This window comes from Schistocerca americana, chromosome 11 (genome assembly GCF_021461395.2).
Source record: "Schistocerca americana isolate TAMUIC-IGC-003095 chromosome 11, iqSchAmer2.1, whole genome shotgun sequence".
In the NCBI taxonomy this organism is placed as follows: Eukaryota; Metazoa; Arthropoda; class Insecta; order Orthoptera; family Acrididae; genus Schistocerca; species Schistocerca americana.
The window spans coordinates 19,975,554-19,994,262 of record NC_060129.1 but is presented as its reverse complement, the minus strand read 5'-3'; the positions used below and the strand labels follow the sequence as shown (position 1 = coordinate 19,994,262).

Below are 18,709 nucleotides of genomic sequence, written 5' to 3'. Positions count from 1 at the left end.
TGAAGTCTGAGGGTATTTCGCCTGTTTCATACATCTTGCTCACCAGATGGTAGAGTTTTGTCATGACTGGCTCTCCCACGGCCGTCAGTAGTTCCAATGGAATATTGTCTACTCCGGGGGCCTTGTTTCGACTCAGGTCTTTCAGTGCTCTGTCAAACTCTTCACGCAGTATCATATCTCCCATTTCATCTTCATCTACATCCTCTTCCATTTCCATAATATTGTCCTCAAGTACATCGCCCTTGTATAAACCCTCTATATACTCCTTCCACCTTTCTGCATTCCCTTCTTTGCTTAGAACTGGGTTGCCATCTGAGCTCTTGATATTCATACAAGTGGTTCTCTTATCTCCAAAGGTCTCTTTAATTTTCCTGTAGGCGGTATCTATCTTACCCCTAGTGAGATAGGCCGCTACATCCTTACATTTGTCCTCTAGCCATCCCTGCTTAGCCATTTTGCACTTCCTGTCGATCTCATTTTTGAGACGTTTATATTCCTTTTTGCCTGTTTCACTTACTGCATTTTTATATTTCCTCCTTTCATCAATTAAATTCAATATTTCTTCTGTTCCCAAGGATTTCTACTAGCCCTCGTCTTTTTACCTACTTGATCCTCTGCTGCCTTCGCTACTTCATCCCTCAAAGCTACCCATTCTTCTTCTGCTGTATTTATTTCCCCCATTCCTGTCAATTGCTCCCTTATGCTCTCCCTGAGTTTTCACAAAGTAAATTAAATTTTCACATATGATTCGACAATTTATTTCTTCTATAGTGTCATTTTGCAGACCGAAAAGCTCTTGTAACTTCACTGATGAAATGAACCGAAATGCTGACAGGAGAATTCTAGCAATTGATGATTTGGTTATAACAGTTGTAAACATTACACTAGTTATTCTTCCACCTTTTCCGTTATGTCATTTCTTTCCCGCGTAGTGTAAGCCGTACCACCAAGAGCAAAGTGGCACATTCAGCGAATATACGCTAATGAACAGTGAACAGCAATCTGATGAATAATGACCGTCTTTGATTTGTATTACTTAAAATCATACTTGACGCTTACAAGGATTTTACTGTTATTAACAGCTTTTATTCATAGGTTGATATTGGCGACATCTGTTACTGGTGTGGCTTTGCCAGGTAAATGTGAGCAAGGGTTGTAGGTGCTAAACTGCGAAAAAAATATAATTATTTTCATGAGACGGCCGTACCTGTTCATTTATTAATAATTTGTCAAATTGTGGTTTTGTTTTTGAGATAAAGTAACCAACTCGTTTCCTAATGGAAGCCTATTTCTGGTCTTAGTTTTCATGTTCACCAATGAAGAGTGCTAACTTCTATAGCTAGGAAGTCGTGAATCGCACTAAGAATTCTAAAGCTTCGCTCTCCAGCTGTGGATATTTGTCTTTCCTCTTCATGCAGAACACGTGAGTCTTTTACGATTTAAATTTTATGTAAGCGTGATGTCCAAAGCAAAGACTGTTTGTCATCTTCGTGTTCAGATCGCTCAGTTGTACTGACATAGCTGCAAAAGGATTTCGCATCCATCTATGCCCACTATTAGCTTGAGAGTTCAGTTCCGTAAAGTAAATTAATAGTTTTTCTCCAAAGTTAGTCAAGCTGTGCATCGTGCAAGGAATGTGAGAAATTACACCACCAACTGGCCCACTTCTCTCTGACAGCCTTCTGAAAGTAAGGAACAGACTGAAACACTGCCTTCAGTAAAGACTTTGACCACAAACGGAATTTTGCCAGGACTGCTTAGATTTTATCCTTCACCTTTATATTCGTTTTCTTCTCTCCCTTGGAGGCTCTATTCTGTAATATTTGAGTGATTAAAATGAATTGCGAGTAATACTAACTTCACTAGTGAAAGAGGATCGCAGAAATAATTCAAACAAAAAGATTTGGAATCTTGTTTTAATGTTCTTAAAATTCAGCTTCAAGTTCCAGAATTCGTCAATACCTCTCCTTTGGAAAGCTACCAAATCTGAGGAGATTCTGATGATTCTAAACAGTCGTTTGCAACACTCTATTTGACTTCAGAGCTTTGATCGTTTTCTTTAAGCACGTCTTTCAGATCAGAAGGTAAAACCGTGGCTGCCAGAGCCTGTTGGTGGAGAAATCACTGTGTCCATGATACATTTGGCCTTACTGACAACTTCACAACGAGCCCGCTTCTCCTATCAGTGACGGCTTTACAACGTGTTGGTCTTAAGAGAACAGTTTCCTGTATTGTGGCTGTCTGACATCAGTAACAAATTGATAGCACGTCTCAGCTAACTGGAAGAGACAATTCTCTACCAATTGCTAAGAGTTCACCAGTTGACGGTTTGGTGTTGTCTTGCTGGAATCTGTCGGAAATGTCAGAGGATTCGGTCTGGGTGCCACAACTACCCCGTAGCAGTGTTTGCCATTAAGTCACCCCCAACTCTTGTAGCAGATTGTCTGTCCACTGCGTGAGGTAGCTCCTACAAGACTTGCAGAAATAGCTGTTAAAAGCAGAGCAATGCACATACCAAGTGTCAAGTCATTCTTTCTGTAAATAACTAGAGAGATTGAGACAGTTACTATCTCCATTTCGAAAGACATCGTGATAGAACAATCCTACTCTGTAGAAAGAAGTTGGGGAATGAGGTCTACACACCTTCTGAGGACATGTTGTCCAAAATCAGGGTGCTGCAACGGTATGGGAAATCTGGAAAGTTGTGCTGTTGGAAGAGTTTTACGCAGACAGGATATTGTAACATTGTAATGGATCACTGGTGGACAACATTTACCAGCTGTTGTTGTACAGGTCTGCACGTGCGTCGTACGAGTGTGGAGGGTGCCGTGTAAGGTGGGCTCGGTGGCGCCGTGTTTCAGGACCTTCCGCCATGTCGGCAGCTGCTGAGGTTCAGAGGACGGCGGCCGTGGACCTGGGCGCCCTGCTGGACGCGGGCGACGGCGCGGTCGTCACGCTGGTGGCGGGAGAGACGCGGCTGGCGGCGCACCGCGCGGTCCTGGCCGCCAGGAGCCCCGTGTTCCGAGCCATGTTCCAGCACGACACGCTGGAGGCCAGCTGCGGCGAGGTCAGAATCGCAGACGTGGGGGGCCCGGTGCTGAGGCAGCTGCTGTCTTACGTGTACACCCTGCAGGCACCCCACACGACCGACACTGCCCCGGAGCTGTTGACAGCAGCCGACAAATACGGCCTGTCCGCCCTGAAGGCCGCCTGCGAACAGCAGGTGGCGGCGCAGCTGGAGGTGGAGACGGCGGCGGCTGCAGCTGTGCTGGCGGTGAGGCACTCGTGCCCCAGCCTAACTGCGGCCGCCATCCACTTCATAAGGGACCACGACTACAAAGTAATGGCGACGCAGGGCTGGGCAGACGCCGTGCTGCAGTACCCGAAAGACATCGTCGAAGTCAGTCGGCTGCTCAGTGAGCCACCAGCAGAACCCAGGTGAGCACGGGGCAGGATGTTGTTCTGTGTCTACCAGTAACATACGTGTGTGTGTGCGTGTGTGTGAGTATTTCTGAGACTAAAATATTTGTCAGCTGCTCGGTGAGCCACCAGCAGAACCCAGGTGAGCACGGGGCAGAATGTTGTTCTGTGTCTACCAGTAACATACGTGTGTGTGTGCGTGTGTGTGAGTATTTCTGAGACTAAAATATTTGTCAGCATCTCACATCTGATGTACCAGTGCTGTACAGTACCCGTGCACGGAATGCCATTCGCTGACAGCTCACGATGGCGTAATTGTCTTGTCACGACTGGTTTATTAAAGCTCCACGTTGAACTCTTTTTGTCAGCAGTTACGTCAAGTAAAGAAATCAGAGACGCCCAGTGTTACATCTCAGATACTTCCATTCTCTCCCGCTCCAGTTTCCCCACAGTCCCATGTTCACTACCATACAGTGCTGTGCTCAAACGGACATTCTCGCAAATTTCTTCCTCACATTAACGCCCGTGTTTGATACTAGTAGACTTCTCTCGGCCAGAAATGCCATTTTTACCTGTGCAACTCTGCTTTTGATGTTGTCCTTCCTCCATCTGTTATTTTGCTGCCTAGTAAGCAGAACTCGTTAACTTCAATTACTTTCTGACCATCAACCCTGATGATAAGTTTCTCGCTGTTCTCATTTCTGCTACTTCCCATTACTTTCGTTTTTATTCAATTTCATCTCAAACCATATTCCGCATTCATTAGCTTCTTCATTCCATTCCCTGTAATTCTTCCCCAATCTCACTGAGGAAAGCAATCTCATCAGCAGTTCTTATCATTAATGTCGTTTCATCCTGATTGCTTCTTCGATGTGTAGACTAAACAGTACGAGAGAAACACTACATCCCTCTTTTACACACATTTTAATCCGAGCACTTCGTTATTCGTTTCCCAGTCTTATTGTTCCCTCTTCCTTGTTGTAAATATTGCATCTCTCCTGTCTTTCCCAAAGCTTAGCCCTAATTTTCTCATAGTTTCGTACATCTTGCTCAATTTCACACTGTCGAATGCTTTTTCCAGGTCGGCAAATCCTATGAACGTGGCTTGATTTTTCTTCAGTCGTGCTTCCATTATCAACAGCATATCAAAATTGTCCCTCTGATGCCTTTAACTTTCCTGAACCGACATCTAACAGAACTTCAATATCGTGTTCCAGTCTTATATATCGGGTGGTCAAAAAGTCAGTATAAATTTGAAAACTTAATAAACCACGGAATAATGTAGATAGGGAGGTAAAAATTTATACCCATGCTTGGAATGACATGGGGTTTTATTAGAACAAAAAAAAAGACGCTTCAAAGATCACTTGCGCATGTCGTTTGGTGATCATCGTGTGCTCAGCCGCCACTTTCGTCACGCTTGGCCTCCCAGGTCCCCAGACCTCAGACCGTGCGATTATTGGCTTTGGGGTTTCCTGAAGTCATAAGTGTATCGTGATCGACCGACATCTCTAGGGATGCTGAAAGACAACACCCGACGACAATGCCTCACCATAACTCCGGACATGCTTTACAATGCTGTTCACAACATTATTCCTCGCCTACAGCTATTGCTGAGGAATGATGGTGGACATATTGGGCATTTCCTGTAAAGAACATCATCTTTGCTTTGTCTTACTTTGTTATGCTAATTATTGCTATTCTGATCAGGTGAAGCGCCATCTGTTGGACATTTTTTGAACTTTTGTATCTTTTTGGTCCTAAAAAAACCCCATGTCATTCCAAGCATGTGTGTCAATTTGTACCTCTCTATCTTCATTATTCCGTGATTTATTCAGTTTTTAAATTTATATTGACTTTTTGATCACCTGGTATATTACTCTTGTCAGTAACTTGGATGCATGTGCTGTTAAGCTGATGGTGCGATAATTCTCATACTTGTCTTGGTCTTTTTCTGAAAGTCATATGGTATATCACCAGACTCGTACATTCCACATTCGAACGTGAATAGTTATTTTGTTACTACTTCTCCAATGATATTAGGAATTCTGATGGAATGTTATTTATCCCTTCTGCCTTATTTGATATTGAATTTTCCATAGTTCTTTTAAATTCTCACTCTAGTACTGGATCACCTATCTCTTCCATGTCGACTAATGTTTCTTCTTCTATTACACCATCAGCCAAGTCTTTCACGTCATACAAGCATTCAGTGTATTTTTTCCATCTGTCTGCTATCTCCTCTGCATTTAACAGTGGAATTCCGGTTCCACTCTTAATGTTACCCCCTTTGCTTTTAATTTCACCAAAGTTTGTCCTGACTTTCCTGTTATGCTGAGCCAATACTTCCAACAATCATTTCTTTTCCGATTTCTTCATCTTTTTCTGTGGCTATATGGCCTTAGCTTCTACACACTTCCTATTTATTTCATTCTGAAGTGAGTAGTACATCTCTATTCCTGAATTTCCCTGAACATTTATGTACTTCCTACTTTCATCAACTGAAGCATTTCTTCGGTTACCCATGGTTTCTTTACAGTTAGCTTCTTTGTACCTATGTTTTTCTTTCCAGCTTCTGTGATTGTTTTTAGAGATATAAACTCCTCTTCAACCACGTACCTACTGATCTGTTCCTTATCACAGTATCTATAGCCTCAGAGAACTGAAAGAACTCTTCATTCCTTAGTACTACTACATCCCACTTCTTTGCACACTGATTCTTCCTTGCTAGTCTCCTAAACTTCAGGCTACTCTTCACCACTACTAAATTGTGATCTGAATCTGTATCTGCTTCTGGGTATGCCTTACAGTTCAGTATCTAATTCCAGTGTCTCTACGTGACGATGATGCTATGTAACTGAAATCTCCCCATATTTGACTTCCTTTCCCAAATGTACCTCCTCTCCTTGTGATTCCTAAACAAAGTATTCGCTATTGCTAGCTGAAATTATTGTACAACTCAACTAGTGTTTCTCCTCTCTCTTTCCTGATACCAAGTCTATATTCTCCTGTAATCCTTTCTTCTACAGTTTCCTTTGCGGACTATTAGATTTTCATCTTCCTTTAAATACTGAATTACCTGTTTAGTATCCTCACATAGTTTTTCTATATCTTCATCAACTTGCGATGTCTGCACGTATACCTGAACTATCGTTGTCGGCACTGGTGTTAGTTCGCTGTTGATTCTGTTGGGAAGAACCCTATCACTGAAATGTTCACAGTAGCTCACTGTCTGCCCTAACCTCCTTCTCATATTGAATCCTACTCCTGCTCCGCCATTTTCTGCTGCTGTGGATATTACCCTATTCTCACGTGGCCAGAAGTCCTTGCCTTCTTTCCATTTCACTTCAATCACCACAACCATTTGGAGACTGAGCATTAGCATTTTCCTTTTACACTACTGGCCATTAAAATTGCTACACCACGAAGATGACGTGCTACAGATGCGAAATATAACCGACACGAAGTAGATACAATGATATGCAAATGATTAGCTTTTCAGAGCATTTACACAAGGTTTGCGCCTGTGGCGACACCTACAACGTGCTGATAATGAGGAAAGTTTCCAACCGATTTCTCATACACAAACACCAGTTGACTGGCATTGCCTAATGAAATGTTGTTGTGATGCCTCCTGTAAGGAAGAGAAATGCGTACCATCACGTTTCCGACTTTGATAAAGGTCGGATTGTAGCCTATCGCGATTGCGGTTTATCGTATCGTGATATTGCTGCTCGCATTGGTCGAGATCCGCTGACTGTTAGCAGAATATGAAATCGATGGGTTCAGGAGGGTAATACGGAACGCCGTGCTGGATCCCAACGGCCTCATATCACTAGCAGTCGAGATGACAGGGATCTTATCCGCACGGCTGTAACGGATCGTGCAGCCACGTCTCGATCCCTGAGTCAACAGATGGGGAAGTTTGCAAGACAACAACCATCTGCACGAACAGTTCGACGACATTAGCAGCAGCATGGACTATAAGCTCGGAGATCATGGCTGCGGTTACCCTTGACACTGCATCATAGATAGGAGCGCATGCAATGGTGTACGCGACAACGAACCTGGGTACACGAATGTCAAAACGACATTTTTTCGGATGAATCCAGGTTTTGTTTACAGCATCGTGATGGTCGCATCCGTGTTTGGCGACATCGCGGTGAACACACATTGGAAGCATGTATTTCTCATTCCCATCACCTGGCGTGATGGTATGGGGTGCCATTGGTTACACGCCTCTGTCACCTGTTGTTCGCAATGACGGCAGTTTGAACAGTGGACGCTACATTTCAGATGTGTTACGACCCGTGGCTCTACCCTTCATTCGATCCCTGTGAAATCCTATATCTCAGCAGGATAATGAACAACCGCATGTTGCAGGTCCTGGATACAGAAAATGTTCGACTGCTGCCCTGGCCAGCACATTCTCCAGATCTCTAATTGGCTCGTCACAATGCACCAGTCACTACTCTTGATGAACTGTGGCATCGTGTAGAAGCTGCATGGGCAGCTGTACCTGTACACGCCATCCAAGCTCTGTTTGACTCAATGCCCAGGCGTATCAAGGCCATCACTGCGGCCAGTGGTGGTTGTTCTGGGTACTGATTTCTCAGGATCTATGCAGCCAAATTGCGTGAAAAGGTAATCACGTCAGTTCTAGTATAATATATTTGTCCAATGAATACCCGTTTATCATATGCATTTCTTCTTGGTGTAGCAATTTTAATGGGGAGTAGTGTATTATTTTCCAGCTTTCCTACCACATTCTAACTCCTCACATTCCACGTCTGGACTCGTATAATGTCATCCCTTGGTTGGTTATTCAATCTTTTTGTCAGGTCATGTCAGTCTTGGCAGTCTCTTCCCAGGTATCTGAATCGCCAGTAGTCTGGAAGCTCTTGGCAGGATCGTCATGATGTGTGTTCAGTTACAGGCCACATGTCGTGTTGATACTCTTCGCGTACCTTTAATGAAGTGGTTTCCATTTCCTTCTCATGCCACTCATGATTGCTGAATCTTCCACTAACCTAAACGGCAAAGCAGGGCCCTGAGCCTCCGTGATCCCCTCCGCCCACTCTGGCAAGGCTGTTGGCTGAATGAGGGTGACCTTTTATGCCAGGAGCCTTCGGCTGCCAATGCTGATGATTTTTATTCACAATGTGGATGGCGGGGTTCGAGCCCAGGATCGAGGACGACGATACCTCTAGACGACGGGCTCCAAACAGCGGGGTAATGATTCCCAGTCAGACGTCCAGGCGCCACGCGGGGAAGCAGTGCGGTCTGAGCCACCTCGTCACGGTCTGCGGGGCTCCCCCCTCACCCCCACTGCTGTTGGAGGTTCGAGTCCTCCCTTGGGCATAGGTGTGTGTGTGTTGTCCTTAGCGTAAGTCAGTTTAAGTTAAAGTAGTGCGTAAGCGTAGGGACGGATGGCCTCAGCAGTTGGGTCCCATAACATGTTTCCTAAAATTTACAAATTTTTTTACAGCCGTCCAGTACAGAAGGTGCTGTGAGCACAGGGGCTCCTGATGCACATTGTGAGTGAACGACAAGAGAACAATCCAGTCAGCACGACAGCATGGTCACACACAGTGGTGGGCCTTACAGTCACATTGTCTTCTCGTCTCTGTTCAGCCATCACCCGCAATATGTGCCATGCCTCTCCTCCTAGGAAACACACAGGTACTGGTTACCTCACTGTACTGGATGCTGGAGGAGCAGGCGGCAAATCTCTGCCCTCCAGTCACGTCTGTAATCGTCTCTGGCGCCGCCGGAGGCCGTCCAGTGGAATGCACCAGTTTGCTCCTACTGGGATACGCCAGATTACGTTGCCTATGGATCTGTTTGAGTCTGAAGCATCTTGTACAATGTCAGTACTGATGTGACGCTTAGGTCCCACTCCTATTTGTTACTCTCTGTCTCTCAAATACGTATGCTTCATACAAGGCTGTCTCCTTTATTTTTCAAATCTTTTGGAATGTGTATGCAATACTCTACAGATTACTTGACAAGTTGTAAACATTGCCCGTGAGGCAATGTTGCCTGTACCGCCTGACCCACTTTTTCTTGTAACAGCAGCCTGTAGTGTAATCTTCTCAATCTCAGTCTCTTGTCCAGCTTAAAACGGAAGATAATGTTTGAGTCAGAAACACACAACCCTTGCTGTCTTTTCAAGAAATCGAATTATAGAGACATTACATGCCTGTATGATTTTGTCTGCTTTACTGAAAAGCAAATTTTGAAACTACTCATTGGAACGTTTGCAGTATAGCTGTTGTAGTTCCTGGCCATCACCTTCTTCATTCCTTCAGGCGTCAAACGTATTGCATGGTAGTTATCCACTGTTCATCAAAATATCAGCCTATCAAACAACTCCTGTATGTAAGTTGGTACCCCGAGTTACCAGATTATATCTTCTCCATCTCCTCCCCCCCCCCCCCCCTTTCTCTCTCTCTCGCTCTCTCTCTGTCTTCAGTGACATCACTGAGCCTCCATACATTAGGTTTCAACCAACCTCACAAGCCAGCCGACTTGAACTGCTCGCCAGGTTGTGCCCGGCAGGTGTTGTGTGACTGAGGCAGAGCTGCTGGCCCCTGCGGCCGCGCTCTCGTGTCCAGTTCGGTGTCCGCCGCCTCCAGCCGCGCCTCTTGTTTTCCAGCGCGCCGGCCGCCCCCGCCGCCCGGCCGCCCAGCGACAGCAGCCGGACCCCCGCCGCCGCCTCCGCCGCCCCCGCCGCCCCCGCCGCCCGCGCCGCCCCCGCCGCCCCCGCCGCCCGCCGATCTCCACCGCCGCCGGACAGCGCCGCCGTCTCCCGCCTGCGGTGAGTGGCCGCTGCAAGTCCGCGACTTGTACCCTCACACCAACACTCACTGCCGTGTCAACCAAACGTTATACTAACGAAGAAATCGAATTTCATATACTTTTTCAAATGTTAGATGGCGCCCAGGTTACAGTTATTAGGAAAAATTATTTCCTTGCTTAACGGTGTGTTTAGTGTAATTGCAACTTTCGATGGTCTTTATGCGTGTTACAAATTACTCGTGAAGGAAATGGGTGTGAAGCCAGGGTTTCAGTGCATCGGCATTCACGTAACCTAGAGGATGCATTAATGAATCGTTGCGTATACAGGTGTATGCACAGGCCCAAAAGAAAACATAAAAACAGTGATAAAGTAAGAGTAAGCAGAATTAGAAGTAAGAGGGCTCAAAACCGGCTGTTAACAGCAGAGGATGTTGATATGGCTTGTTTCGTGCGTGTCCTCAAATATTATTCGAATTTGCTTGAGACGACTTTCGTGGATGGATACTTTCGTATTGTAGGGCATATTCTGAGGCCTCAAGTGATCACCAGTTCAGTAGTGGAGGGCACTGCGGAGGGTAAATATCGAAGAGGGAGACCAAGAGATGAGAACACTAAGCAGATTGAGGAGGATGTAGGTTGCAGTAGGGACTGGGATAGAGTAGCATGGAGAGCTGCATCAAACCAGTCTCTGGACTGAAGACCACAACAACACAACTTTCGTACGTAGCAGCCACTGATGATCTTAATGCAAATTAAAGCTCTGGTAGTAGCGTTTAGAAATGAAGAAATTCAGAAAACATCAGCCACAATGAAAGTTGGAGTCAGGTGGGGTGACGGCTGCGGTGCCCGTCGACGATAGGCGGCAGACGAGGTCAGCTGTGCTGTGGGCGTGGCAGGGTGGAGGCGTGTGCAGCACTGCACACCCCGCCCGTCTTAAACCACGCCCTGCAGCTGGTGCCATCTGCCGGGCGTCCCGAGCACAGCATCTCCAGTCAGCGCAGAGCAGTTTTTTCCTTAACAACTTCCTAATATTCATCTCGCTTGTTCGAAATCAGCGACCGGTGTTAGTGGACATAACTAGTCGGCTTTCTGAAAAAATATGCCTTACAGCCAGCTGAAAGGTTTTACAAGATGGCTTCATTGAGACTCCATTGACATAGCTGTTTTTGAACTTGAAGAAGGTGCTCGATGTACCAGAATAGTACCTCCACAGGACTAGGACTAGCAACAATGCGACTATTCAGCATGCCATTTGAAACTGATCAGAGCAGAATGCAGCAAGACGCAATAGAATAGAGGAGTGTCCTAAGTTTCAAGTGCGAAAGTAGGTGCAAAATAAATGCTGTAACTTAAATATATGCACTGACTTTAGAAAACACATTGCTCCCCCTATACGGAGACTCACGGATTTCGTGGCTCGGTTACATATCGTGCTGAGCTTTAGACACGTACAGCGTGTGGATCTACTTGTCATCGAACCACCGGCCTCCTACTGTTACAATCCAGTTTCGTTATTCTATTAGTGAAGCGAGGGTTGCATCGTTCTGTCCACCAGAACCGTCTGTGATAACGTCTCGGTGTTGCACCGCCCAGAACCCTACCAGGCTGCCTTAACTGATTTGGGTTTTTCTCCTTATATTATAACGACGGTTTGTTTTCATACATTGACACGTTTGTCGGATATATAGCGATTGTCAGCTGCCTTTCATGGAAACACAGCCTGACTGTGTGCCACTCCCACCTGCATAGCTCCATAAATGTGCGAACTTCAGGTACATTAACTTCTTACACGGGAAACAGCCTCTTGACGCTCTGTACAGTATCACTGTGGGCAACTGGCAAAACAGCACCACGGAATAACAATACTGACTGCAGAGGAGTGAAATTCAGCTTACTCACTAATAGTGAAAGCTACCCACAGCTACTACTGGACTTTACACTACTATTACTGTCGAGGGTAAAACTAATGAGAGTAATTAGGGGCTCCACCGCAAACTGTGTCGTCCCAGTGGCAGGGCGTGGCCAGGGTTTAACGCGGCGTGAGCGGCCACTTGCATTTTGTAGGCTGGTGGGTGGAGCTGTGAGTGCGGCGGCGTCAGGCCGTGCCCTGCCTGCCCCTCACTGGTGCTGCATCCAAGTTTCAATGACAGAGCGTTCAGGTTTGGAGTTGAGAATATTTGGTGCATCAGTGAAGTAAGACAGCAAATGCAGTGAGCAACTGCAAACACTGTATTCCCCATTAACCGACACCACAGTTCTGAGCCAATGTGGTACACTGCTGCTGGCCGCTGTTGTTTGACGTTCCAGTAAGTCTCTGGAGTTGGCTCCCTGCCCCACTGGGAGAAAGTGATGGTGCAACCAAGCCCTGACACCTTCACGGATCGGACTGCTCGCTGGACAGCATATATGCCGAGAGCCGATTTCTGTCGTTCTTGTGGCTGCAGTATCCCTACCTCTTAAGAATAATGATGTACAGGTCCTTTGCACACGAACGCATGTCCGAAGCAAGAGGCACAGTGACAACAACAGCTGTTAAAAAGATACAATCAACAACACAGGCAAGGAATCATCGTCTTCATCCTCCAGCAGCTGACAATGACTTTCAATCAGAGTATCCTCCCCTGCACGGTGATTGACGTGTTGTTGTGTACATAGTTCCGCGTAGTCAGCGCGTACGCAACTTTCCCACTAGAGCGCGCCCCGCTAAGCACAACAGCGCAGGCGCAGCGCTCGTCCGTCTCCGCACTACGAGATGGCGCTGTCTTAGAGGCGGACGAAATTCTGCTTCCGCCGATCCGCGTATTAATGTGTAACGCAGCCAATGAGATTGCTGCTAACACAGAACCTCTTCTCCTCGCGGATCACACTCGCGCAGTGATACCTGAACGCGCGAGGTATTATAACCTCCGATTAGTCAGTCTGTATTAGTCTGCATCAGTCTCTACTCAAGCTTCAGTCTGCGCCTAATAATCGACTGTGATAACGCCGCTGCACTCGGTCGTAAAGTGAAGGCAGTCAGCCGCTGTGTTCTCTGTGCTGACAGACAATACCTGAAATCTGGTATTGTTGTCGTACTCACATCACTGTGGATGTCGTAATTTTCGAATCCGTAAGAATTTGCAAAATGGAATGTCCCATGCCTTCAGCTTAAGGATGTTGATGAAATGTAGTTACATCAATATCTTCTCCAAAAAATATTGATGTATATCGGACATCATTTTCTGTCGGTATATCAATATGTCGATATCAAAACGGCAATATCGACTGTGATATTTTTATTTTATATTATATTTTCGATAAATATTTGAAGCTGTCTTATTTTCAAATTGTAGTGGGACATGATTCTTACCTTCAAGTGTGTAATAATCTTACTACTTTCTGAGTTTTCATCACGTCCAATCTTGCCCTTTGAGTGTGTGAATCAAGTATTTGTGGCAGAGAACAAAAACACCGATTGCACCGTGGCGTGGGAGGGAGGGGGGGGGGATTGAATGGAATGACAAGATTTACGACATCAACAAACAAAACACCAATTTCCTAAAAAAATAATTTTCAGCGGAACTAGTGTGCTATTTCTGCACATCGAAATTCTTGAAAAACAGTTGCTGAAAATGAAGAACAAAAATGTAAATGACAAGATGTGGGCGCAGACGTGTGAGGGGAAATGCTGACGTAATCGGCGGGCAGCGCTGCCAACGGAAAAAGCACGCTTTAACTTGGCCGCAGAATTTCGACGCTGCAGCTGGTAGGTGCCTGGCCTTTGCAGAAATGGAAAAGCAGGGAAGCGGGCATGAAGTGTTCCGGACAAACCCGCTGTGGTGACGAAACACCACGATGGACCCATCACATGCCTTTTTCTGTTTCAGTTTTCAGTTAAATTTTTGTGGTTTTGATTGGTGAGAACCAATACTATAACAAAGGATACTACTGTACCCTGCCACTGCAGAATAATACTGCAGCAACAAAACATGAACGACAGAAAAGAAACGTAAATAAAACTTTAGTTGCGAAGGAAATGCGCCACATACAACAACAAAACACAGTGCTCATACAAGGGTCTGCCAACAGCAAAGTATGTCGAAGGCTTTAGGAAGACTGTGCAGTGATCGATAACAGCAAATTGCCTCCGACGAGCGTGACGTGACGACTGTTTGAATTGGATTCGTCTGAACAGTTGCGGGCGGGCTGTCGCGCATGCGCAGTTGAGTGGCGTGTGAGCGGTCCCAGCTCCCTGTTGTGGTTACAGAAGTGTGGCTGGGAGCCGCCCTTGGGAAATGCGGTGGACCCGGGGCTGGTGCAGAGAGCAGCCCGAGCTGTGGTGGGCAGGTGGGTCGCCTCCACGTGGCCTGTGTATACCTTCAGCGGTTTTGCTGTCTCCTCCTCGTTTATTGCGCTCACGTTAAATTAAAGGAAAACGGATTTTTGTGACAGGGAGCTATCAACTGAGTTAAAATACGTTCGCATAATCAAGGAAGGCTAAAGTATGTTAAGAGTTTCAGATTTTATTTCCACCTCTCTGACAGTCAAGAAGTAATCGCTTTGCAGAAGAATCAAGTTATTTTTCAAGGTTCGCTAAAGAGAAATCTTTTCCGCTCAGGCAGTCAGTTTATTTGAAACAAAGTGTTTAATTTCACACTATTGCCTAGTTTCAACTGTTCGCTGCGCATCAAGTGCACTTATGGCATTATGGCATAATAAAGAACCAAACATGATGTAATGCAGTACTGGTGCTGCAAGGAAATTAACATCAGAATCTCGACTTAGGAATGTGCAATTTAAGCCGAATTGTGCATTTTAGCGTGGTGCACGATATCCGGATGTTCTTGAAGTAATCCTGTGATGTCTTGTTTCTTTCGTGACATAATGTAAGATCTTTCAGAGCTTCACACGTACGAACATGAGGGCCTCCTGCGTCATCCCGTAGCTGCGCAAGCGCGGTGACTCCTTCCACCTGGCGCTCTCTGTCAGCTGCTGAAACGAACCTCATATTTCTAACAGGTCGCGGGAAAATATTGAGAATGGTGGTTTCAAAAACGTACAGCGTAAATTTCCTTTTACGCAAGATGAACTATGTGCGAGAACGTACAATGAATTTATTGAATCAAAGAGCGTTTGACTCTCATTTAAAAATCAACTCTTCGGTGACGAGCTATTTAGAGGAATTTAGAGTCCAGAAGATGAGACATTTGGGTCGTTACTAAAAGTTTTACAATCACGTTAGTGTGACGTGTATTAAAGTGTAAAACGCGCACAGATCATCAATATTGTATGTGCAGCCTTAGCTTCTCTTGCAGCTTATTAATCTTTGAGACCAATATTGTATGTGTTTATTAATTTAAACCATGAGCTTTTATTACTTGTGTGTTGGCGCTACTTACGAGTGATGTTGCTATTGGCTGACTACATCGCGTGTCGTGTGCTGTCATCACCTGCCGAGATCACGTGACTTGAGCTATGGCTGGCTTACAAAAGCTCTTCGCAATCTCGATTTCAATGCATTGGAAAGTAACATGCGGTGTTTGAGGGAATCCGAATGTATACCCCCATAATAGGAACATATGCACGACATCAAAGGTCTTGCAAAAGGTTTTTTTTCCGCTGAATTTAGTTTCCTAAAGTGCCGGGAATTCTACGTCGGTACAACAATCAAAGAAGTGATGAGTTTTACAGTGGGGAGGAAGAGTATATTGTCGCTTAACACGGAAAAAGTGTATTTTGGCCCGGGAGAAAGTCTATTTTTAACCGAGAAGCCGAGGAAAAATGCGTGAATTTTTTTTCCTTGTCCATGTACACGCCCTCTTAGGTTGTTGATGTACAGAACATGTAATAATAAGTCGATAGTTCTACAACTCTACAACCAGCAGTATATTTACAATGTGCAGCCGATATTTTTATAGGCAGTAGTGTCCCGATATTTTGCCCACCGACACACATTTTTTTTTCAAGATGTCGAGAGTCGGTATCAACATTTTAGTAAATATCGATCTATTGGATGCCACATTATTAAAAATATTCTGGTGTAGCGCCGACTGCCTTCCCGCAGCCGAAGTCTGTCAATTGCGGCCGTGCGGCCATCAGAGAAGACGGCGGCAGGCCTTGCAGGCGAGCCAGCCGAGTACAGGGGGCAGCCCGGCCGACGCTCGGCCCTCCCTGCAGCTCGCGAGCGCCACGCCGCAGCCGCCTGCGTCTGCAGACACGGCTGTCGCACGGCTCAGCCTAACATTCCACCTGGTCTCTGCTCGAAGGCACGCGGTTGCTTCCTGACGGTGAAACACCTGGTCTCAGGTCGAAATTACAAACTACTCGCAATTGTACGTAGACGGAATACACTTTACTTAAATACTTTGAGCAGATACTGAAATGTGTTAGACAGTCGCCGACAGGCGGTAGGGGGCGTCCCTTGTGAGGGTCGCCTGCCCTGGCCGCCCTCTGCCCTGGACGCGGTACAGTGTGTCCGTCAAGTCGTGCGCCCTCTCCGCTCCACAGTGCTGTCCCGGCGACCCAGTCTGGCCACACAGCCTGGCGCCGCTCACTCCCACCTCAGCGACTGCCCTGTCCAGAAAAACACGACATTACGGAGTAAATTGCACTAACACGGGAACAGGAGTCAAATGTCAGCGTTCCCGTATCTCTTAGAAGTATAAAAGCGGATGCCTGTCGGTCTGAATGCGTGTTCGTGTACAACTTCATCCACAATTGGCGCATACATTCCGTCCGATACGGTTTTTAAACAACACATACTGCAGCTGTACTGGACAATTTAAGCCTTTCCTTCGATGTGGTCTAGCCTGTGTTGCGACCTAGGTTTTGTTAACAGACGAGGAAGTTGTATTTCTGTACTTAGATATCTGATTAGTTACCTATGTTTTCTTCCGCAGTGTCGGAAGGGATTGCTCCACACACAAGTAACCGTTAGAGGTGTGTTTCTCTGAAGCTCAAAGATCGGTTACCAGCACGATGCTGAGGTCACAGGAGGTGACTCCTCAGAGTGAATTAGGAGAAAAAGTTAAAACAGCTGGTAATGAGATGCAGTGCACAAATTTTTTAACGGGAAGCGGCTGCAGATTTCGATAGTGGGATACTGGTATGTGTCTGTGATACGCTGGTTGATCTGTATCGTAGAGGGAAGATTTCTACATTTGTAACTCATGGCTAGGCAGAAGTGTATTGAGGGCTGCTGGAAGTTTCGCGTCTGTGACGGTTTCTTTCATTCGGTGTGTGTGTGTGTGTTTGTGTGTGTGTGTGTGTGTGTGTGTGTGTGTAGTAGAGTGAGAGTGTGTTGATGTTTTGTGCAGGAGCCTCTCTCAACAGGAGAGAGGGAGGAGGCTGATAGAGGCGGCCAAGCAGGGCGCGGCGGAGCAGCTGCGCGAGTTACTGGCGGCGGGGGCGGACGTGGGGGCGAGGGGGAAGGGGTTTTTGGGGGACAGGTATACTGCCCTGCACGTAGCATCAGAGAGGGGTCACGTGGCGGCGGCCAGCTGCCTCGTCGGCGCCGGCGCGGAGGTCGACGCCAGGGACAGCGTGTATCAGAGGACGCCCCTGCACTGGGCTGCACGGTGTGGCCACGCTGGTGTGGTGCGGCTGCTGGTCGGCGCCTCTGCTGACCCCAACGCCAGGGATCGGTGGGGGCAGACGCCGCTGCACTTGGCGGCAGAGAGGGGCCACGCAGGGGCGGCGGCTGAGCTCCTCCTGGCGGGGGCGGACAGGGGGGCCCGGGATGAGGATGGCAGGACCCCCCTGGACCTCGCCAGGGAGAGGGGAAAGCAGGAGCTGGTGGATATGCTGACACAACGCTGACATACGGCATTCAGGAAGCACAAGCAGTTACACCATATGCGTTGGTCTTTCAAATAAAGAATACAAAAAATCAATCCTTTGTTCATTTATTTGTACATACCATTTTGTGCTGCGTATGACAACTCCGGTAACACCGGGACAACGACGAGAGATACCTGTAAACTAACGTGAGGAGCCCTTCAGTCTGTAAAATACTTCACGATCAGTTTTTGCAAAAGCTGAGTTCACTTATGTATCTGCAGTACGCAAATACTTGCCGCCTTTAATTGCAGCCTCACATTGGTAGCAAGAGTTACACCACATACCAGGCAGCACTGCACACGGAACGAGTCACACATCAGGCAGATTCGTAGAGGTGACACTATGAGGAAAACTAAAATAAATAAAATTCTCTAGTTTGGCCCACTATTCGAGCAAGTGCTTCCAACTGCTGGTGAGATTCTAATGAGCGACTTGCTGTTACGTTAATTCAAATGTAGATCTGACTCTCGATGTAAATTACACACTTTCCCATACTGTCGCCATCTGTATATGAGCGTGTCGTTATTTCCTAACTTTCGTCACCTGAGTCTACGACGTTTAATAAAAATGACGGAACGAGCAGCGGGGATTTCAAAAACGAAACGCACTACGACAACTAACTTTTAAAACACGGTTCCTCTCACAGCAGTGCTGCACTGAAGCGAATACC

At 46.4% G+C, this 18,709-nt stretch overlaps 1 protein-coding gene across 1 annotated transcript; it reads left to right on the top strand.

Moving 5' to 3' along the window:
- The first annotated feature begins 2,725 nt into the window (after positions 1 to 2,725).
- On the top strand, positions 2,726 to 18,018 carry LOC124553950 (poly [ADP-ribose] polymerase tankyrase-1-like). Its single transcript, XM_047127965.1, has 4 exons — positions 2,726 to 3,438; positions 10,079 to 10,154; positions 14,468 to 14,547; positions 17,517 to 18,018. The coding sequence occupies exons 1-4, from the start codon at positions 2,873 to 2,875 to the stop codon at positions 18,016 to 18,018; spliced, it is 1,224 nt and encodes a 407-aa protein (XP_046983921.1). The 5' UTR covers positions 2,726 to 2,872.
- Positions 18,019 to 18,709: the final 691 nt, after the last annotated feature.